The sequence below is a fragment of the Schistocerca piceifrons genome, chromosome 7 (genome assembly GCF_021461385.2).
Source record: "Schistocerca piceifrons isolate TAMUIC-IGC-003096 chromosome 7, iqSchPice1.1, whole genome shotgun sequence".
NCBI lineage: Eukaryota > Metazoa > Arthropoda > Insecta > Orthoptera > Acrididae > Schistocerca > Schistocerca piceifrons.
Genome location: NC_060144.1, coordinates 230650087 through 230672907, shown reverse-complemented (window position 1 = coordinate 230672907; position 22821 = coordinate 230650087). Strand labels below are relative to the sequence as shown.

Below are 22821 nucleotides of genomic sequence, written 5' to 3'. Positions count from 1 at the left end.
TTCATGTACAAAAAGAAATAATAGATGTAATCATGAGCCTGAAATTCCAGTGAGGTTCAGAGCTCTTCCACATTTACTGAGCACTACCTTCTGTTTCCAGATTGCTAGGTATCTGAAGAACCACTGGGGGACCTTTTACCTGGTTCTAAAGTATCCAACATACGCATAAGATAAGATGAACATTTTTAACCCTGCTGTTCTTTTACTACACAAAGATACTTTTCAGATCAGTATGACACGACATAATAAAATGGTGAAAAAATCCTACTCATGCTCATTATTAGAACATTTGTGAGCCATAATCAACGTGTATTTTTTCATAATGTTTATTACCATTTCCATACAGCATGTTCATTTTATTGTCACTGCCTGAAGGACAGAACGTACAGCGTGCACTTTTAGTAGAGTTTCTTGTTGTTATTTATTCAGCCACACATGCCACTCCTTCAGGATCTTGGATGCTTCTGACCATTCTCAACGGGTCAATCTAAGTCCACAAGAGATATGCTTTATAAGCAGTAACAGCAAGAATATTGTAGAAAACTGTCATAGGCCATCCATTATATTTTCTTTTACATATACGGGGTGAGTCACCTAACGTTACCGCTGGATATATTTCGTAAACCACATCAAATACTGAGGAACCGATTCCACAGACCGAACGTGAGGAGAGGGGCTAGTGTAATTGTTTAATACAAACCATACAAAAATGCACGGAAGTATGTTTTTTAACACAAACCTACTTTTTTAAATGGAACCCCGTTAGTTTTGTTAGCACATCTGAACATATAAACAAATACGTAATCAGTGCCGTTTGTTTCATTGTAAAATGTTAATTACATCCGGAGATATTGTAACCTAAAGTTGACGCATGAAACATTGTCCTGACTTCATTGCAGGGCCAAACAGCTGCAACATACATCGCGTTTCTACAGAATGATCTGCCAACGTTGCTCGAAAATTTCCCACTGGAAACGAGTCGACGTATGTGGTATCAGCATGATGGCGCACCTGCACATTCCGCAATTCACACTAGGCTGACCCTTGACAGGATGTTCGACGGGCGCTTCATAGGACGTGGAGGACGCATAAATTGGCCAGCCCCGTTCTCCTGATCTTACAGCTCTGGACTTCTTTCTGTGGGGTACGTTAAAGGAGAATGTGTACCGTGATGTGCCTACAACCCCAGAGGATATGAAACAACGTATTGTGGCAGCCTGCGGCGACATTACAGCAAATGTACTGCGGCGTGTACGACATTATTTACGCCGGAGATTGCAATTGTGTGCAGCAAATGATGGCCACCACATTGAACATCTATTGGCCTGACATGTCGGGACACACTCTATTCCACTCCGTAACTGAAAACGGAAACCACGTGTGTACGTGTACCTCATCCCTCATGGTAATGTTCATGTGCGTCAGTGAAAAAGACCAATAAAAAGGTGTTAGCATGTGGACGTAATGTGCTGTTCCTGTCTCTTCTGTACCTAAGGTCCATTACCGTTCCATTTGGATCCCTACGTAATTCCGTGCTCTCCGATACACACGATCGAACAGCGGAGGAGTGGTACTCAAGCGTCAACTTTAGGTTACAATATCTCCGGATGTAATTAACATTTTACAATGCAACAAACGGCACTGATTACGTATTTATTTATATGTTCAGATGTGCTAACAAAGCTAACGGGGTTCCACTTAAAAAAACGTACGTTTGTGTTAAAAAACATACTTCCGTGCATTCTTTTATGGTTTGTAGTAACCAATTACACTAGTCCCTCTCCTCACGTTCGGTCTGTGGAATCGATTCGTCAGTATTTGATGTGGTTTACGAAATATATCCAGCGGTAATGTTAGGTGACTCACCCTGTATATGTACCTGTTAGCTGATCGAGCTTGTCTACAGCCCCTTTTTTTGAATTATAATCTAAAATCATTCTTGGCTTCTTATCAGCCCTGCACTTATTTCCCCAATACGGTGGAGAGTGTTCAGTAGCACGGCATTCTTATTTCTCTTAAGGATATAACTGACCATCGTAGCGTCATTTGCGAATTAAAATGAGAAGATATGAACCTCCTTGTCGGTCATATTTTGTGGAGTCTCTGGCTTGTTTTTACGTATGGTTTATAACATTGTCAGTTTCCTTTTCAGGAGCAGCTGTCCCAAATTGTACAACGTAAAAAAATTGTCACGTGTTACATTGTGACCTCGCGAATCACAGGTAAGATCAGCAACTTCTTTCATTCCCTGATTTTTTTTCTGGTGGCAGTCCACTCTCCTTTTAGCTTTTAGTATATGTGAAGATTTGTCGCTGCACAGAGTAAACATCTTGACCCGATATTTTGCCGGTGTGCAGGGGATGTACTGCTAGAATGGACAGCGGCTTCTAAATGCTACAAGCTGGTCGTCGACGCTCACATTTTCCCCTGGATTATACTGTGTAGGAATAACTTCTAACCACTTCTTCCAGATGCTTCAAATTGCGGTGAGTTCATCAGTATGTCGTCTTTCCTCTCTCGTGGATTTCCTATCAATTCGCAAGGCGAACGATATTTTACAGAATGTTCCTAGGGACATTGTTGCTCAAAATACGAGTATATTCCACCCAGTATTCTTATTTCACAAACTTTTTGTAGATTCCCCATGTGAGGGATACACACCAGACAGGAACAGGAGTCCTAAGTATGCGTGAAAGAGATAATCATCAATCTTTTTCCATTGTTCACAATAACGCGTTGCTGCTTAGTATTTGACATCTCTATTATTTTATTGTGATATGCTGTAGAAAATAATACTCCAAATGATCTTCTTACGTCACGTATTCTGCTGCTGACATACTTGATAACTCCCGGGATACTCCCGACGAAGTTCGAAGCAGGCAGACGGCTGTATTGTGCTGGTGGTTGCAACTGCCATTACGGGTTCCAGTTTTTAAAAACAGAAGTCTGTACAGTACTTTGAACAAGCTGAGTCCTGTCGTCAATGTCATCGGACCACGCACTTTCTGATGCATTACTGACATAATCTTCGAACTCGGAAAGTTGCCTTTCGTCTGTTGAGATGTTTATCGATTCTTCCAACTCAACGCCAGTAACTGATGTAATCGCTATTATGACACAATTCAGACTCATTACAAATTATGGAGAATACAAACTGAGTAGAGAAAACGGATAATTCGAACAGTTAGCAAGTCGTAATGACACTTCCATTGTTGTAAACGCAGTGCCTTTGTTGACTTGTTGAATGTTGAGAGTATTTATGAACAATGAAAGTCATAACTACTATAAAATAAGAGACAACCAGAAAGTATTGGAATTTAGAGTAACCATATTAACGTCGGGTCACATTGACCCGAAAAGTTTGAGTGCAACTCTCGAGGTTTATGACCAGATGGTTTAAAATGCTTTAAAACTTTTTTAACCACATACTGCCATTGCATTTTCAGATAAAGTTACAAAATTTCACAAGGTTATTTGGATATTTAAATAATAAGAAGCGAAAATTATAACCATTTCGGGTCATACAGATCCGAACGGAATAGCAGGGTTAAATCAAATAAGGTACCGACTGGCCTGTGCTTATTGTTTAGCCCAGCAAGCTGTTCAAACTGGGGAGAAAATACGCTATTGTCTGAGGATGATTACTTTACGAATACAGCCCGGATATCTGACACAAATTATAAGCTTGAAGATTACCCAGTGAAACTTTTAAATAACCCAGGTTCAATAAAAATTGTCTTGTAATTGTTTCTTCTATTATCATTTTCACGAACCATTATTTTGTGTACAAGTGTTCGAATACACTAGAATATGATGCAACAGTGTTCCCAAGTCACTTGATATTTCATTATATCTTTGAGAATGATTCCATACTCGATATTCCACTCAGGAGCCAAAGAAACTGGTACAGGTGCCTAAAACCATGTAGGGCCCCCGTGGGCAAACAGAAGTAGCGCTACACGACTTGTCATGGACCCGACTAATGTCTGAAGTAGTGCTGACGGAACTGACAACATGAATCCTGCAGGGCTGTCCATAAATTCTTAAGAGTACGAGGGGGCATCGCAGATATGCTCAATAATGTTCATATCAGAGGAGTATGATGGACAGCGAAAGTGTTTAAAATCGGAAGCCTGTTCCTGGAAAAACTCTGTAGCAATTCTGGATGTGTTGGTGGTCGCATTGTCCTGCTGGAATAACCCAGGTCCCTCGGAATGCGCAAAGGACATGAATGGATGCAGGTGATCAGACAGGATGGTTACGTACGTGTCACAAGTATCAGGGGTCCCATATCACTCCAACTGCACACGTTTTACATCAATATAGAGCGTCCACGAACTTGAACAGTACCCTGCTGACAAACAAGGTCCAAGGATTGATGAGGTTGTTTCCATACCCGTGCACGTCCATCCACTTGATACAATTTGAAACGATATTCGTCCGACCATGTAACAGGTTTCCAGTCATCAACAGTCCGTTGTCGGTGTTGAAGGGCCCAGGCAAGGCGTAAAGCTTTGTGTTGTGCAGTCACCAAGGATACGCGAGTGGGCCTTCATCTCCGAAAGCCCATATCGTTGTTTCTTTGAATATTCGCGCACTGACACTGATGAAGCGGCATTGAAATCTGCAGCAATTTACGGAAGGGTTGCACTTCTGTCACGTTGAACGATTCTCTACAGTCGTCGTTGGTCCCGTTCTTGCAGGATCTTTTTTCGGCCGCAGCGATGTCGGAGATTTGATGTTTAACTGGATTCCTGATATTCACGGTACGCTCGTGAAATGGTCATGCGGGAAAAACCCTACTTTATCGCTACCTCAGAAATGTACTTCATTGTTACATCGGAGATGCTGTGTCCCACCGTTCGTGCGTCGACTATAACACCATGTTCAAACTCACTTAAATCTTGATAACTTGTCATTGTAGCAGCAGTAACCGATCTAACAACAGCGCCAGACACTTGTTGTCTTGCCGATCGCAGCGCCGTATTCCGAGTACTTACATAACTCTGTATTTGAATACGCATGCCTATACCAATTTCTTTGTCGCTTCAGTATAGAAAGAAACTTTTAAAGTACACAGATGGAGGAATGAGAGCACACTAAGGTAACTACGAGCATAAAAAGTATCAAGCCCATGCATGTTATTCTCCGTGGAGCATACGCCTAACTGACCTGAACTTTATTCACGGAGAAATGATATTCATCGCCATTTTTTTTCTTTAAATGTAGATTTCACTTTCTTAAATCCAGTGTGAAAAATCCTGCCCTTTTGCACTAATTATAACACCTTCTTGCTGTTCGTTTGATATTTAGACTTACTAAAAATTAGATACAGATATTTTCTCGTTTGTAAAAAGATGTCTCCTTTGCCACGACAGTTGGAATATGTTAGCATGACGTCGACAGCGTGATATTTCGTACACTCCTATGTCGTCTTAGTGGCGCGCAGAATGGTTAACATGCCTACATCAGTGAAATTTACGAGCGCCATTCCGTGGTTGTCCGATCTTCGAGACTGGGCGGTCAGTATCTGTTCCACGTCTTACTTTGTCTAGCAGATACTGTCAGTGCCTTAATTCGAAGCAAATTGCCATCAGATGTTGATTTCTGAGGGCACTAAGTTGTTGATGACATGCGTCGTCATTGTTTCTAGCGAACTGAAACACCGTATAGACGGCTTCATGTGCTGCAACACACTCTAAGATTTAGTGATGGAAACCAGCAGTTGGTGGGTAGCCGTACTGTACCAATATACTTTCTGTCTGATGGATGCTTGACAGCAAAAGCAAATGCCACTGTTGTTTATACTCAGTGGTGACTGTAGTGATGAGTTGCACTACACGTTTGCTACAACTTCACGATATGGGTTCGTCTAGATAAAGTAGGGCAATAAATGCCAAACTCACATCGTTCTGGCAGCTAACTGAGGCACCATATTCGCGTGGTAGGAGTGTTAACGTACCGTAAATATTGGTCCATATAGGTTTCTTCACCGTGTCAAGTGGTTGCTCTATCCCCTCATACCAGATTTTGGTTATAATTGTGTGAGGAAAGCCACACAAACACTAGGTTGCTACAAAGGACTAAAAGTAACATAATTAAGTCTTCACACCAGAAAAATTGGTTCCTCCAATCATTGCTCACAGTGGGGTGCCAATTCAATCCCTGTCGTCGAGTAGTGCAGTTTACACATGCCATCGATTAAAAGTACTGTCCGGCAACCCATTTAAATGTGAGCAGGTCGGAGGGCAAAACAGCATGCATCCAGTGCTGGCTGCCATCTCCATGTCAAATGAGACTTCACTGAGGCATGACTGAAAAATGTGAAAAGATTGTCACGATACAACTAGTTTTACCTTCAGTGCAATAGGGGCTTCTATAGAGATACAGTGGAGCAGGATGTCTTTGCCACTGACCAAACCCCAACAAATTTCCTTGACATAAGGGGAACGATCGAACAATAATGGAACAGTCTGTAATGATATGTGTGCCTCACAACTTTTTTTAAAACTAATTTGTATCTGATTTTATTCTGAGAAGCTCAGTAATGTACGTAAATACCGTAAATGTAAATGTGATTCAAAAAGTACTTGAAGTGAAGTGAAACGCAGCTGGACAGCAACAAATTCTTTAGCCCGCAATCCATGCAACGATAGTAGTTGTGAATTTTTGAGTATGGACTCTAAGAAAAAGACAATTGATTTATTAAAAAACGAAAAGAGAACTGTTAATCTGTATCTTGTGGAAAGAGGGTGTGTTGCTAGGCCGTCGCTCAGAACGTATTATTACATTTAATGAAAATTGATATTTTGGTGATAAAACCGAGTAAAGTATATGTAAGAGTTGCCAAACATTTATGCATACAAATTTTCTGGAAGTGAAGAATAGAAATATTTTGTTTATGGAAAAGGAGGTGAACTTCATTGTCGTCGCCGTCTTTCAGTCGACAGAATTGTAAGTATACCAAGTTCAGTTAAATACCGGAAAAGAAATGCATCGTCTATAATTTTCATTCAATAAGTAACAACCTCTCATGATTTCTTAATTACAGTAAGTGGATTATGTTCTTGTACAATAGTATGGTACCGAACTCCACTGATCAATTTTGATGCAGCAGGACGTGTAGTTTGAAGGAAGTTTGTGTGCTAAGCAATCTCCTTTACTCACGAAAAGCAGATTGCTGTTTGATCTTATTAACTTACAACGGTCGTCCCTTATGTATAAAAAGCTACGAAAACTTGGCCTCAAAGATATCCGCAATACAGCCAAGTAACTAACAGAGTCGTATTTTAAATCTTAAAGAACAATAACTTCCTCCAAATTGTAATACGTCACCAACTGGTTCAGAAGCTGATCATTCAAGGAGGCAGCAAAAAAAATTCAGGTACCAGTTACGACTTAAAGAAAAATCTCAATAAAAAATCAGTCTCTCTCTCTCTCTCTCTCTCTCTCTCTCTCTCTCTCTCTCTCTCTCTCCAAACACATATATAAATATTCATATTATTGCTAAGAAAAGCCATTCTATAAGTCTGGGTACCCAACACTTAACATTTTCGTGTGCAGGCCATGTGCCACGATACCACTGTTGTCAGTACGAAACACTTCACTATAAACGACTCTAATTTTACCGGCGACGGACCACGTGCGTATTCTTTAACAACTGTCAAGCAGTGTACATTCTTGTATGACTCTTCCTTCTATGTTTTGCACGGCTTTGATGAGGCTATCCATTATAACCATATGCTTAATAGCGTGTCTATTTAACTTTGGAACGCAACGGAGCACAGTTACTGCATTTCATGAATTCGGAAAAAGAAAAGTTGCAGGTGATCGTCAAGAATGTTCACGTAGTCCACTGGTATCACTGTAACTTAGTTTACTGTCATGTACTCGATGGAACCCCCTACCCCATAATGACAGAAAACTATGCCCGAGAGCCTGAATTCATGGCATTGTCCATGTATCGAGCAAGTGTTTGCGTGGATGATGGCTTACCTGGAATGTCCATCGACCAGCTGTGACAAGAAATGTGATTTATCCAACCAGCTGAATCTTTCCAGCTGATCCATGTTCATTAGCGATGATCCCGTACTACCTGCATCCTTAACCGACGATGTCTTGTGTAAGCACGGGACCTTATATGGGTCGTCTAACTGAGAGACCAATCAAGAACGATGTGCACTGTTCATCAGTGTGCCCCAAAAGACTCGTGCCTACACCAGTATTGTACCCTTTCATTAGACCTGCGACAGATCGCCGTCAGCCCAGATTTTCACAACACGTAATCTTCTAACATTCACATTGCGCGACGAGGCATCCACATTCAACACCTTGTCCCATACCCGTCCTCACGACATCAGTTGCAAACAGCTGTTCCAAGATGAATGTTGCTAGATGCTCGGCCATAGCCCTCTTCCCTTCGTCACAAATGACCACCACTGGCCATTAAAATTGCTACACCACGAAGATGACGTGCTACAGACGCGAAATTTAACCGACAGGAAGAAGATGCTCTGATATGTAAATAATTAGCTTTTCAGAGCATTCACACAAGGTTGGCACCAGTGGCGACACCTACAATGTGATGACATTAGGAAAGTTTCCAACCGATTTCTCATACACAAACAGCAGTTGACCGACGTTGCCTGGTGAAACGTTGTTGTGATGACTCGTGTAAGGAGGAGAAATGCGTACCATCACATTTCCGACTTTGATAATGGTCGGATTGTAGCCTATCGCGATTGGAGTGTATCGTATCGCAACATTGCTGCTCGCTTTGGTTGAGATCCAGTGACTTTTAGCAGAATATGGACTCGGTGGGTTCAGAAGGGTAATAAGGAACGCCATGCTGGATCCCAACGGCCTCGTATCAGTAGCAGTCGAGATGACAGGCATCTTATCCGCATGGCCGTAACGGATCGGGCAGCCACGTCTCGATCCCTGAGTCAACCATCTGCACGAACAGTTCGACGACGTTTGCAGCAGCATGGACTATCAGCTCGGAGACCATGGCTGCGGTTACCCTTGACGCTGCATCACAGACAGGAGCGCCTGCGATGGTGTACTCAACGACGAACCTGGGTGCACGAATGGCATAACGTCATTTCATTGGATGAATCTAGGTTCTGTTCACAGCATCATGATGGCCGCATCCGTGTTTGGCGACATGGCGGTGAACGCACATTGGATGCGTGTATTCGTCATCGCCATACTAGCGTATCACCCGGCGTGATGGTATGGGGTGCCATTGGTTACACGTCTCGGTCACCTCTTGTTCGCATTGACGGCACCATGAACAGTGGACGTTACATTTCAGATATGTTACGACCCGTGGCTATACCCTTCATTCGATTCCTGCGAATCCCTACATTTCAGCAGAATAATGAACGACCGCATGTTTCAGGTCCTGTACGGGCTTTTCTCGATACAGAAAATGTACGACTGCTGCCCTGGCCAGCACATTCTGCACATCTCTCATCAGCTGAAAACGTCTGGTCAATGGTGGCCAAGCAACTGGCTCGTCACAATACGCCAGTCACTAATTTTGATGAACTGTGGTATCGTGTTGAAGCTGCATGGGTAGCTGTACCTGTACACGCCATCCAAGCTCTGTTTTACTCAGTGTCCAGCCGCATCAAGGCCGTTATTACGGCCAGAGGTGGTTGTTCTGGGTACTGATTTCTCAGGATCTATGGACCGAAATTTCGTGGAAATGTAATCACATGTCATTTCTAGTATAATATATTTGTCCAATGAATACCCGTTTATCAACTGCATTTCTTCTTGGAGTAGCAATTTTAATGGCCGGTAGTGTATATTCCCATGTGCGATTTTTATCTTCCTTACAAAGATTCCTTGAATGTCTCTACTTCGCTTATACACTTCCCTTGCTGCATCATCTTTCTCAACGTAATCATGAACATTCAATACCACAGTTAACAGTGATTGTACTGTACTGGCTTGTCAGTGTACTTATCTACCTACCACTATCTGATCAAAAGAATCTGGACACTCTCATGTAATTCAGAACTGACCACTAGATGTCTCGATAGGTGGACACGGCGTATAAAAGGAGACGAGGAGTGCCGTGTTGTGAGTCACTCAATGGATGCATCGCATCCGATAGGCCAGTCCACTTGAGCCAGTTCTCTTTTCATTCTGAAATCATGTATTACAGGAATAGCGCTCGCCGCTCACTTTGCCCACACACAAGTCAAGGGTTGCTCGTTAGGACAAGTGTAGTGTAGTGTAGTATGTTGTCAGTTGAGAGGAAGTTACAGCAGAATAAGTGGGCCATGAAAGTTCAGTGACTTAGAAACTGGACTAGCCATTACATGTCACCTGAGTAACATACCTATGGAAAATCGTTTCAACCCTTCTAAATATGGTTAAGTTTACTGTTGGGGAGGTGATTGTGAAGTAGAAATGCGAACGGACAGCCATAGCTAAACCAAGACCATGCCGACTTCATGTAGTGATGGACAGGCACGATTGGTCGCTGCTAAGGATGGTTGTAAAAAAAGTCGTATGAAATCAGGGGAGGCGGGCCGCTGTGGCCGAGCGGCTTTATTCGCTTCAGTCTGGAAACATGTGACCGCTCCGGTCGCACGTTCGAATTCTGCGTCGGGTAAGTTAGGTTTAAGTAGTTCTAAGTTCTAGGGGACTGATAACCTCAGATGTTAAGTCCCATAGTGCTCAGAGTCATTTGAACCATTTCTGAAATCAGCGGATGCTAAACAATGGCCCCTGGCCAGTTTATCAGCCAAGTCGGAGATTTTCTCTGATCGGACACTGGTTGTTCCATTGTCCTTATGTTCGTATCGCTGTACTTGACAAGAACATGGCTTCCAATACACTGCCGTACCGTCTTCCTAATTCTGAAATGGCTCAACGGGTACGAACGGAATGCAAATGTACTGAAAAAAAAGGAAAGAAATCAGCGGATGGAATCGCTCCTGACTGCCACCATCACTCCATCTAGGACCATCACTGTGGAGAGAGTTAAAAAGCGTGGTCTGCAATGGCAAAGTAGCTCCTAATAATCCACAAATTTCTGTGAAAGCAAGTAATTTGGAGTGATGAATCGCTGTAAGCAGCGGCAATCCGATGGAAGAGATTGGGTTTGGTGAATACCTGGAGAAAGTTAATTATAAATATGTGTGGTGCTAAAAGTGAACTATGGAGGGGCTACCGTTAGCGTGCAGGAATATGTTTTGTAGTTTTGGTGCAGTCCAATTAATATCACTTAATAAAATGCCAGCCTCTGAGAGATACGAAAAAGTTTTACTGTATTGTGTTCTGCAAGCAGTAGAGAAATATAGCCGATCAGTGTATCAGCATTACAATGCACCATGTCATAAAGCAGCATCTGTGTGGGACTGATTTGTGGCCGATAACATTCGTGGAATGGGCTAGCCAACGAAGAGTTTTGTCATGAACTAACCTAATTTCCACCACCACTACCTTCTCAGGTTCTGTCTGTTGGGGACAGGTTACTGTAATACCATTGACAGTCACAGATCTCATTGAAACTGTCCACAGCAAAGTTGAAGCCCTCATAAAGATGAAGATGTGACCCACTTATGTTTATGTCTACTAATAGGCAGCATTTGATGAGATAATGTAATGTTTAAGTGCCTCAGGCGATATTACAATTGTCTTCAGGTACTGACCATTCTGCGAAGCTCTGAACTGCTCATCATACAGGTGCCAGACGCGAGCGTGGGCTTTGATGATGGTGTGTGCCGCCAGGTAGTCGCCAATTCCTTTGGCGGGCTGAGAAGGAGCCATTCCCAAAGTTGTGTAGCCATGCACGAAGGTAGCTGGCTCGTTGAACGTGACCCACCATTTCACCTAAGGAACCATACACCACCATTATGCTCCTAGGCGAAGTAAATGTGAGGCTAGCCTATAAACGTTTTGAAACATTTTACTTACCCTGTCTCCGAAGTTTTCAAACAGTACCCTGGCGTATTCAACGAAGTAGTCTGCAAGCAACTCGTTGGGCCAGCCTCCGATGTACTGCAGTGGTTGAGGAAGATCCCAATGGTACATAGTCACCTGTAGATGGCATACTACAGTGTGAAATTTGTGAAATGCTGTATAGTAAATAATGATGGAATCCTTTTGGGTAAAATATTCCGAAGGTAAAATAGTAACCTTATTCAGATCTCAGGTCATTGACTACTCAGGAGAATGACATCATAAGGAAAAAGAATGCGGAAGATTGGAGGGGTGGATGGTGGAAATTACGAGTGGACGCTGAGCACAATTGGGGAGAAAAGAAATTTGTAGCGTAACTTGAGTAACAGAAGGGATCGATTGATAGGACAGATTCTGAGACATTAAGGATTTGTCAGTTTACTACAGGAGGGCAGTGTGAAGACTTGAAACTGCAGAGGGAGATCGTAAGATGAGTACAGTAAGAAGGTTCAAACAGATGTGGTTTGAAATAATTATTCGGAGATGAAGAGGCTTTTACAGGATAGACTAGAATTCATCAGACCAGTTTTCGTCCTGATGACCACAACAAAAATAATAACAACAGCAGCAGCAATAAGAATCATGTAATTATGCCTGAAGTTTCCAGAATGATATTTTCACTCTGCAGCGGAGTGTGCGCTGATATGAAACTTCCTGGCAGATAAAACTGTGTGCCCGACCGAGACTCGAACTCGGGACCTTTGCCTTTCGCGGGCAAGTGCTCTACCGCAAGGTTCGCCGGAGAGCTTCTGTAAAGTTTGGAAGGTAGGAGACGAGGTATTGGCAGAAGTAAAGCTGTGGGTACCGTGCGTCAGTCGTGCTTCGGTAGCTCAGTTGGTAGAGCACTTGCCCGCGAAAGGCAAAGGTCCCGAGTTCGAGTCTCGGTCGGGCACACAGTTTTAATCTTCCAGGAAGTTTTATGCCTGAAGTGTTGGGAATTCTGCAGAAGTTACTCAGGCTGTAGTTTGTTGATGGTTTTTATGTCTGTTTCTTCCTAAATTGTGTTTCAGAGATTTGTGATGATTCTTAACGGACGTTATAATAACAATGAGGATGCTGACTTCGATAAAAAAGGGGCATATAATGATTTGAAACATGAGGTTAGTAATGACATTCAAGGGAATTTTTCTAAATATAACTTCGTAATCGATGCAGAACGTAATCTTGTGTGCAGAGATGACAGGTAACAAGAACGATCAATGGAGGTTAACAGCGCAATGAATGGTGGACAAATATTGTGCGGACACATTTCATTCTGTAGCTTTCATCATCCATTATGTATGTGGTACACTGCGAGAAGAGAATTCCTAATATTATACTGCGGGACATCAAAACAGCGGGACTGATACAAAAAGGAAAGCAACAACATTGAGAGAGCAGAACTCTTGGTCACGCAGAAAAAGGGTAGAGACGGAAATCGGTCGCAGTCTTATCAAAGAAACTCTTGCAGCATTCGCAACACATTTATGGGAACTAATGGAAACGTAATTATAGAAGTACGAGCAAGAGTTAGATGCTCTGTCTCCCAGTTATGCTTCTTACAACCACAACTGAGTTGACAAACATACGTGAGTTCGAAAAATTTATGTGCTGTCTAACTCAGTAGGATTTCTGAGCACCCTACATTAGGATTTATCTGGTGAGTACCTAGCACGGATCACAGTACGTCGGTAGGAATTTATTGACCATGGCACCCGTGAGCTGACATTCAATTCAAGCAGTGCATTGGAAATGACAGCTTTCAAACTAGTTGTGCACAAATAGATCTACGATACAGCTCCGTTGGGATGCCATTAGTATGATTGTATTGAATCTTGTGCTAGACTGGGGATGACCTTAGATCTTTCCTTTTCCCAGATGGACCTCCCGTTATGGACCAGAATCTGGTTTGACAAGTGTGGTGTCGTCTGAAGAGTGGGGTGCTAAAGCAAGGTTGGCAACCACAGAAATGTATACTTGCTGGATGCCGCATGAAGCATGAGAAATACAGTCGTAGGTAGGTCTGTTAGGGCTTCGCTAGGACGACGTAATCGATGGTCTACTTATGGCTCGGCCAAGTCAGCAGTCAACGATCAAGACGACAACGTCGTCTCAGACATGCCATCTGTGTATTAAATGTCATGGGATGAATTTTACGTAATCATTAGGTCGGTCATTCTTCCAGTGAAGAGACTTGTAAAAGTGAGTGTATCAAGTGATGCTTTACAGTTCAGAGACAATTGTAAATAGTCAGATCGTTCCCATAGAAATGAATTATACATGTTAGGTAGATGTTCACATATAAATTGTAATTAAGTGGACTAAAATATTATATGTTACAGTTCCACTCCATCTCCTTCTAGAGCAAACCAAAGTAACCAACATCGTTGCAGTCTGCGTACTTTCGGTAGGTACGACGTAAGAATGTCATTTCAGTGCGTAATATGTTTCAGGGTCAGTGGTTAACACTACGGGGTGTACCTCAAATCCGTAACCTTGGCTCATTCTCTGATACTTTTAGTATACTTGTTGCACAAGTTCCAAAACTGGGAAGCGAGGGTAATGCCTGTTGAGAAAACCTGGTACAGAAATAGGTTGTCGCCCCCTTAACAGAGACGGACTGAAGTATCTGTTCAAATTTAGCCGGTCAAGAAAATTAGTACCACAAATAGCTCACTTGAACCGGAGAAGAATTGTAGGTGTACATGTCCTGTTGACCAGATTATGTGCTTCTTTTTGGTTCAGTCTCGTCTCTACAATGGGGTATGTACATAGTGCAGAGCTGAAATGATTCGTTGATTAGAAAGCAACTTTAAGCTCCGTGCTGTGCACGACGCTTTGTCTTAGAGCTATATTTTATCCTAGCTATTCTCTGATTGACTTCTGAAACACAAACCCTTCACCAAACAAACACATTTTCGTCAAAACTCCTCATCTGAAACAGTCACTGACGATACATTACATGAAAGTACCATAGTCAAAATACGAATTAATTTTCACGTGATGCCATTTTCTCTTATTCTGAGGATGTCCATACAGTAGGTTCGTAAATTACAAAGAATTAGACAGCTGTCACAGTTATTGGGAATATTAAATGTTATGTTACTTATTTACACTTATACATTTGTCCATTTCTTATTCGTATAAGATTGTATAATGCTATATAATCACATCATTTTCCGCACATTAATTATAACTCCTTGTCAGACTCTACAATTAAGAAATCTGTTTGCTGCTGTTACAAAACTACTGCTGACCTCTTGCCCCTCTACCTAACTACTAGTATTTTTTGTAGTACGAGGTGTATTGAAGTTCTAAGGCCACCGATTTTTTTTCTAATTAACTACTCACCCGAAATCGATGAAACTGGCGTTACTTCTCGACATAATCGTCCTGCAGACGTACACATTTTTCACAACGCTGACGCCATGATTCCATGGCAGTGGCGAAGGCTCCTTTAGGAGTCTGTTTTGACCACTGGAAAATCGCTGAGGCAATAGCAGCACGGCTGGTGAATGTGCGGCCACAGAGAGTGTCTTTTATTGTTGGAAAAAGCCAAAAGTCACTAGGAGCCAGGTCAGGTGAGTAGGGAGCATGAGGAATCACTTAAAAGTTGTTATCACGAAGAAACTGTTGCGTAAGGTTAGCTCAATGTGCGGGTGCATTGTCTTGGTGAAACAGCACACGTGCAGCTCTTCCCGGACGTTTTCGTTGCAGTGCAGGAAGGAATTCGTTCTTCAAAACATTTTCGTAGGATGCACCTGTTACCGTAGTGCCCTTTGGAACGCAATGAGTAAGGATTACGCCCTCGCTGTCCCATAACATGGACACCATCATTTTTTCAGCACTGGCGGTTACCCAAAATGTTTTTGGTGGTGGTGACTCTGTGTGCTTCCATTGAGCTGAATGGCGCTTTGTTTCTGGATTGAAAAATGGCGTCCACGTCTCATCCATTGTCACAACCGACGAAAATAAAGTCCCATTCATGCTGTCGTTGCACGTCAACATTGTTTGGCAACATGCCACACAGGCAGCCATGTGGTCATCCGTCAGCATTCGTGGCACCCAACTGGATGACACTTTTCGCATTTTCAGGTCGTCATGCAGGATTGTGTGCACAGAACCCACAGAAATGCCAACTCTGGAGGCGATCTGTTCAACAGTCATTCGGCGATCCCCCAAAGCAATTCTCCCCACTTTCTCGATCATGTCGTCAGACCGGCTTGTGCGAGCCCGAGGTTGTTTTGGTTTGTTGTCACACGATGTTCTGCCTTCATTAAACTGTCGCACCCATGAACACACTTTCGACACATCCATAACTCCATCACCACATGTCTCCTTCAACTGTCGATGAATTTCAATTGGTTTCACACCACGCAAATTCATAAAACGAATGATGGCACGCTGTTCAAGTAAGGAAAACGTCGCCATTTTAAGTATTTAAAACAGTTCTCATTCTCGCCGCTGGCGGTAAAATTCCATCTGCCGTACGGTGCTGCCATCTCTGGGACGTATTGACAATGAACGTGGCCTCATTTTAAAACAACGCGCATGTTTCTAACTCTGTCCAGTCCGGAGAAAAAAAATCGGAGGCCTTAGAACTTGAATGCACCTCGTATTAACACTACAATAACACTCGCCATGAGTAAAGGATCATTGATTAAGATATTGGATTGAGGATTAGGATAGACTTGGTTAAATTTCCCAGCGTTTCCGTAAATCGACTGCAACAATTATTTCAATCGTTTCCAGTGCCTCCTTAATTCATTTTGGTGTCATATCGGTACACGGCTGGTCGACGACGATGCTTAATCTATTATTTTCTTTCAGTTTTACTCCATCTCATTTGTTTGCCAATTGTACCATCCGTTTGCCAGTGGAACTAATGCGTACACGTTTTTCTTTGCTGTTTTGTATAGTTTAGTTTTGAGACTAATCCATTCAGCAATTACATTCAGTTGGATTCCTTGGGCAAAGTACTGAAAATCAGTGTCATTCCACTTTACCCCACGAAATAACAGAAACTACATTTCTGATATCACTCTCACTAATCCAATGGACTAGCCAATACGGTTTTCTTCTGTGGTTGCCAAGATTGATTACTTTCTGTTCATATAGGTATACTGTTGACTTGCTGGGAAGGTAATATACATCCAAATGATTTGAAACTCTTGTGATTTTCCTGGTACTGTCAAAGACGCGCAGAAGTAACTTCTTTCTGAGAGTATTTTTGGGAACAGTCGCCCCAAATTTTGACCGTGACCCAGTTAACTCTTGTGGGATGTGCTGTTATTGACGTGTGGTCCGAAGCGTCTAAAGTGTCACAATCAAATTTTTTATTTAAAAGAAATGAGTTACATGTTGTGTCGTCTTCATCGTCATCATTCATCCCCTTTACGGTCGGAGGAAGGCAATGGCAAACCTCCTCCCATAGGACCTTGCCTAGTACGGCGGTGCGGGTCCCCCGCATCGTCCCCCTAGGCTGTGTCAAAAAACATGGGGGTTCATTTTCATTAAGCTCAATTAGATAGTGAACTAGATAATCTGACAGTATTACGGATTTTAGCCTTAATACCTGTATGAGCGAAGGGAAAATTCAGTTGTCGGCAATGGCTTATAGATTTTGTCATAGCTGTTTAAAAGCTGTCATTTTTATTCATATTTTCATCGTTTCCAAGCACCAGTTATAGTATTTGGAAGTGTTTGCATACACAACAGAGGTTTATTCTACGTCATAAACTGTGTCGAAAATATTATTTATTACGTACCATTGGCTGAATTCCGTTGGCGAGCAGCTCGTTGATGAGGTTGTTGTAATAGTCGATACCAGGCTGGTTGATAACGTCCACATCCCCAGTAGGCAACACACGTGACCAGGAAATCGAAAAACGGTATACGTTCGCCTGTTCAATCACAAAGTGTTAACAGCTTCAAAGAAAATTTGTCGATTACTAGCTGATCTTTCATCGTTAGTTTATATATTAATGCTAAACTACGGAATGAGAACAATTTAAGATTGTAACTACTAGTTTAACCAGTACTGGAGAAAGCAGCTTCGTAATACAAGAAACTGTATTCACAGAACTTGGTGAGGCGTGAAAAATATTTTAACATTTTGTCTTACAAACACAAAAAAATGAAACAGAATATTTAAGATAAATCCAGCTTTCATTTTTGTATATCTGGTAATATGCGATGAAATGACCTCACAAAACTGTTTGTCATTGTGGAAAGCTATATGTACTACGAACAGTGATATAGAAATATACGGCGATAAAAACGAAAAATGTGAGAGGTTGAGCAATATACAAGAAGGGTGGCTTGTAATTATCAAATCGGTTAGTGGACACGGAAGTGAACATTACAAAATTAAGAACGAGCACGCAGCTTAGGTGGTACTGTATGCGTAATAAGTTATCACTCGGTACAGGTTCAGGAGGAACTTTTGCAGAGAACTAGGTACCATTTTGACTAACGCAACCAAATGCATCGCTGTTAGCGAACGAGAACTAAGGAAGAAGAAGGCTACTATGAAATTGAACAAAGTAATGATTATGCTTGTCGTGCTGTGTGGAAGTCACGTTTTGGCTCTAAAAAACGACAAAGGAAGGCGTGACAGGTGGAAGAAACATACAAAGACAAAAATAGTTAGTTAGATGCATGTCCCGTGAATCATTTTGCACGATAACTCGTAATGATTTGGAACGGCTCATTTTACAGTCACAGTGTAATTTGTAAATATGGTTGTACGACGAACATTTATGACACTTCTTTTACTTCTTTTTTTTAATATACAGACGTGGATTAGTAATTAATACCCACAATCTTTTACAATTACAACAGCAGTTCTTCTGCAGAATGAAAGAAGCTCTCGATGAGGAGTAATTTATGTGGAATACATTACAATCACGACCTGAAAAAGAAATATATCTATCCTGAACGTGAATGAAGGTCAATAGAACGGACGAAGTTAAAACCACTTACAGCACAATAAGAATTTCAGATTGTGTGGAGCTTCACAAAATAATGTGGAAGAATGAAACGGAGAAAAGAAAATGTTGAAGGCAACCACATTATTTGGTAGGTAATGGATGTAAGTTACATTTCCAGTTTGCTGACCCACTAAACAAACGTGGAAATAATGGTGAATAACGCTAATTGTAATTCCATTGTGTTTTCATCTGGGAACGACACTCAGTAGAAGACATAGGCTTTGATGGCAGCTTCAAAATGATAATGGATTTGTTACTGTAAGAATGAAATGAATCACAGAAAATCAGATATGCAGTTCGAATTTCCACTGCTGTCATTTCTATGTTTGCACATGGGCATTTTACGCTGTTCCCGATAAATAACAGTTCTCATTTTTTTAAGCCCTATTCACAATAATCGTTGAGATTTGTTGATTATAAGATAATCTCTTCGCGAAAACAGTTTGCTTCGTTATTTTGAAGATTATTTTCTCCCCCCCCCCCCTCCACTAAATATTCCAGCGACAATATGTGCTCGAAGTTCTTCCTAATTTCAATGGTTCACTGCAATTCGTTTCGAGTTTAAGCATTCTTTTCTAACTTTTCAAGTATCTGGCATTTGAACGCTCACGGCCCACGACATTTTCACGGAAACGTTAAAGCTCCTAGTCTCCCTCGGCAATATGGAGTAGGAATAGGCTGTCAGATAGTATTGGAACTACTCGCTTATCATTTCTTCTTTATCATAATCGACCTAGCAACAGGAAAAACTAAGACACTTTACATGCCCTCATCACTGTTACTTATAAGGCAGAAGCGCACACGCGACACAGTGGGGAATGCGGAAGTACTGTGCTTCCATTTTCGTTGACTTAATGCGACCACCTATGAAGATGAGTACGAAGTTCCGGAAGAAAGGGATTGTGACACACTGTCTGAAGTTCTGACTCGTATGTACAATTAGCGGGATTCAAATACCGTTTTCAGCACAACTACGTTTTCCATTTCTTCCCAAATCTATCAATTAGTGCTTTACAATGGTTTCTTTAGAAAGAACACGGTAATTTTGCGTCAGCATCCTTCACCGTTTCTGGATTTACCCCCAAGTATAATAACCTCGTCGCTGACGCCTGTAGACCTAGAGAATACACATCACTCCGCAACTGTAGTCCCTCTTGATGTTAGACTTTCTTCGATTCAACTAGTTTTCGCATAATTGAGGTTCACCACTTATTTCGCTGTCAGATGTTTACTCAAAGTAACTTTACCTGAAAATTAACCGAAATCCGTTTTCGAGAAAAACTGTCCTGTTTTACAACTACAGAGCACTTTCTGCGACACATAAGGAGAGTGAATAAATCACCAGTTTTTCGTAGTCCAAAGTGAATAGAAGACAAAATGAAGGAGGACGTTATATTGCGATCGGAAAATCCAGAAGATAGTTTTTTTGTTTTGGAAAGTATACTTACATTGATGGCCTTCAGCATCTGCACGTCCTCCTTGTACTTGTGGTAAGAATCGCAAGCGACGTCCCCTGTGTCTCCTGTTGTATATTCTGGGTGGTTGTGGAAAAGGTAGTCTTGAATGTTCTCTCCCTTCCCTATACAGATATGCCAGAACAGTACAGTATGTAACACAACACGATGACGTGTTTAACTGAACGTTTACATGGTAAAGTCATTTTAAGCATTCAGCGTAGGCTGCCAAATTCTTTACACAAGGTAACCTTTCTTGCATCATGTATTACTTTCATTCGCTGGTCAGTTCCAGCGTGTGACAACTTTCAAAGGCACTTGCGTCCGGGATACTCGCATATGTTTCAAGTTTCAAAACTATTTTTTTCTACATGAGAAGAGAAGCTCGTTCCTGCCCCCTCCTTCAGCCACACACACACTAACACACACACACACACACAGACGCATACTAGTGTCGCACTAGACAGGACCTGCATTTCAAAATAGGTACGGGCCAAAACTGGCTAATAATGTAATGTAATATACGATACAATAAATGTCATACAGTATAAGGAAATTTCCAGCCTTTGGTAGATGCTTAAAATTTGTTTTAACATTCAACAATTGCGTCGAGGCTGTGAATCCACAACAGAAAAATAATAATGGAACGTGTTGTAACACACAGTTTCTTTGTTCTTCGTTACTTTGCTGAGGAATACTGTTAGTCGTTCTGAACTCACCATCTTCATTCCAGGCTCCTTCGATTTGATAAGCGGCTGTCGCAGCTCCAAACATGAAGTCATCCGGGAATCTGTCAGCTGCTGTCTGTGCCGAAGCAACGGCCAACACAGTCGCAAAGGCGATCAGCAACCTCATGATTGGCAATGTCCAATGCCTCTATGTGACCAGTTCCAGAGTTACATATATATATAATGTAGCTACGCTGTAGTTTCGTAAGATGTTTACAAAACCTCAAAAAAATTAAGTTAGATTATCTTCTGTTATCATCAGTTAATCAATAGATTTCATTAGGGATAGCCTCTGTTCTATCGTACAAGTGCTACTCAACGATATTATCTGACGTTTAAGGAGGCAAACTTCGTGAGTATGTGCGTTTCATACAATGGTATCAGTAGAGACTTTCTAATCCATTGCGTTTCGATACTCTCGCCTGTTCCACTCGAAAACTGCTGTAAACGCTTGAGTCGGATGTTTAGCAACGTTGGTTCTGATGAAAAGGATAGTTGTCAACGACTGCAACGCTATATGTTACTCATCGCTTAGCTAAATACAGTATTTTTGCAGCAGTTTTCTCGTCCAAGGAATATTTATTGTTAAGTACAGACAGTGAGAGTAACAAAATTGTTGTAGTAATGCATTTCCTCCAACCAATCACAACCGAAATAGATGCAGTGTTGCGATAATTCGAAGGCAGTGCATGACATTTCTCGTCGTACCAGCATTGTGTATAATTATCTTAGCCTTTTTGCAGATTTTACGCATGAAATACCGCAGTTGCTAAGAGATCGCTACGCACAGTCGAATTAGAATTTCTAATCGTATGAATGTTTCAGAATACGACGGTATGTGGCGCGGGTGAATCTGTTTCAAAAGGGTGTACAAAACACTCGAGGAATAATTGGGGAAACAAACAGAGGAGCCAAGTCAGCAAATCTCTTTCAAGGATATTACAGAGCATCAGAAATACGGCAAAGGCACGTTAGTCGTCTGACCCAAATTTTGCCACTTTAGTGCAAATACTAAATGACTCGATGCTTTGCGCTTTTGAGTTAGGTATACGACTCTCGCCTACTAGATGTGCTCTATTCAGAGCTGCAACTGGATATGTCTGAGAATTTGCTATTGGCGCACAATATACATTACATAAGAAAGGTACATATTATTGTATCAAAGCGTGGTGTCTGTTGTTTCGGACATGTCCCAGGTTCGAGTAGAACTTAGAACTAATTAAACGTAACTAACCTACGGACATCACACACATCCATGCCCGAGGAAGGATTCGAATCTGCGACCGTAGCGGTCGCTCGGTTCCAGACTGTAGCGCCTAGAACCGCACGGCCACTCTGGCCGGCACTCGTCGCCGCGGATTTCTGATCATTTGTTCCTTTCCTATTGTTTCATTTCTCCCCCCACCCACCTTCAGTTTACAGAGTATCTATCACAACTGAGGATTTCATCTGGTATCTGTTCATTCAGACATGTTGGGAAGAACAGACACCACATTTTCATACAACTGATGTATCTCGATGGGCAATGACAGCACAACCTTCAGTGGAGATGCGTATTGACGTTCGACCTCCAACGGAAATAAAAAATTTGCGAGCATGCAGAATGTCCAATGGGACTGAAGATTGGTGGAGCTTGGTGCGTATGTGAGATGGTCGGGGAGTGTGCCGAGACAGTACGCACATTTT

General features: G+C 41.9%; 1 protein-coding gene across 1 annotated transcript in view; it reads right to left on the bottom strand.

Moving 5' to 3' along the window:
- LOC124805576 (myrosinase 1-like) overlaps window positions 1-21262 on the bottom strand; it is an 85352-nt gene extending 64090 nt beyond the window's left edge. Inside the window, exons 1-5 of the mRNA XM_047266143.1 lie at window positions 21127-21262; window positions 20402-20532; window positions 17730-17864; window positions 11938-12060; window positions 11673-11853 (exon numbers count right to left, since the gene is read on the bottom strand). Coding sequence (XP_047122099.1) covers window positions 11673-11853; window positions 11938-12060; window positions 17730-17864; window positions 20402-20532; window positions 21127-21262 — 706 coding nt within the window. The remainder of the gene's footprint in view (window positions 1-11672; window positions 11854-11937; window positions 12061-17729; window positions 17865-20401; window positions 20533-21126) is intronic.
- Window positions 21263-22821: the final 1559 nt, after the last annotated feature.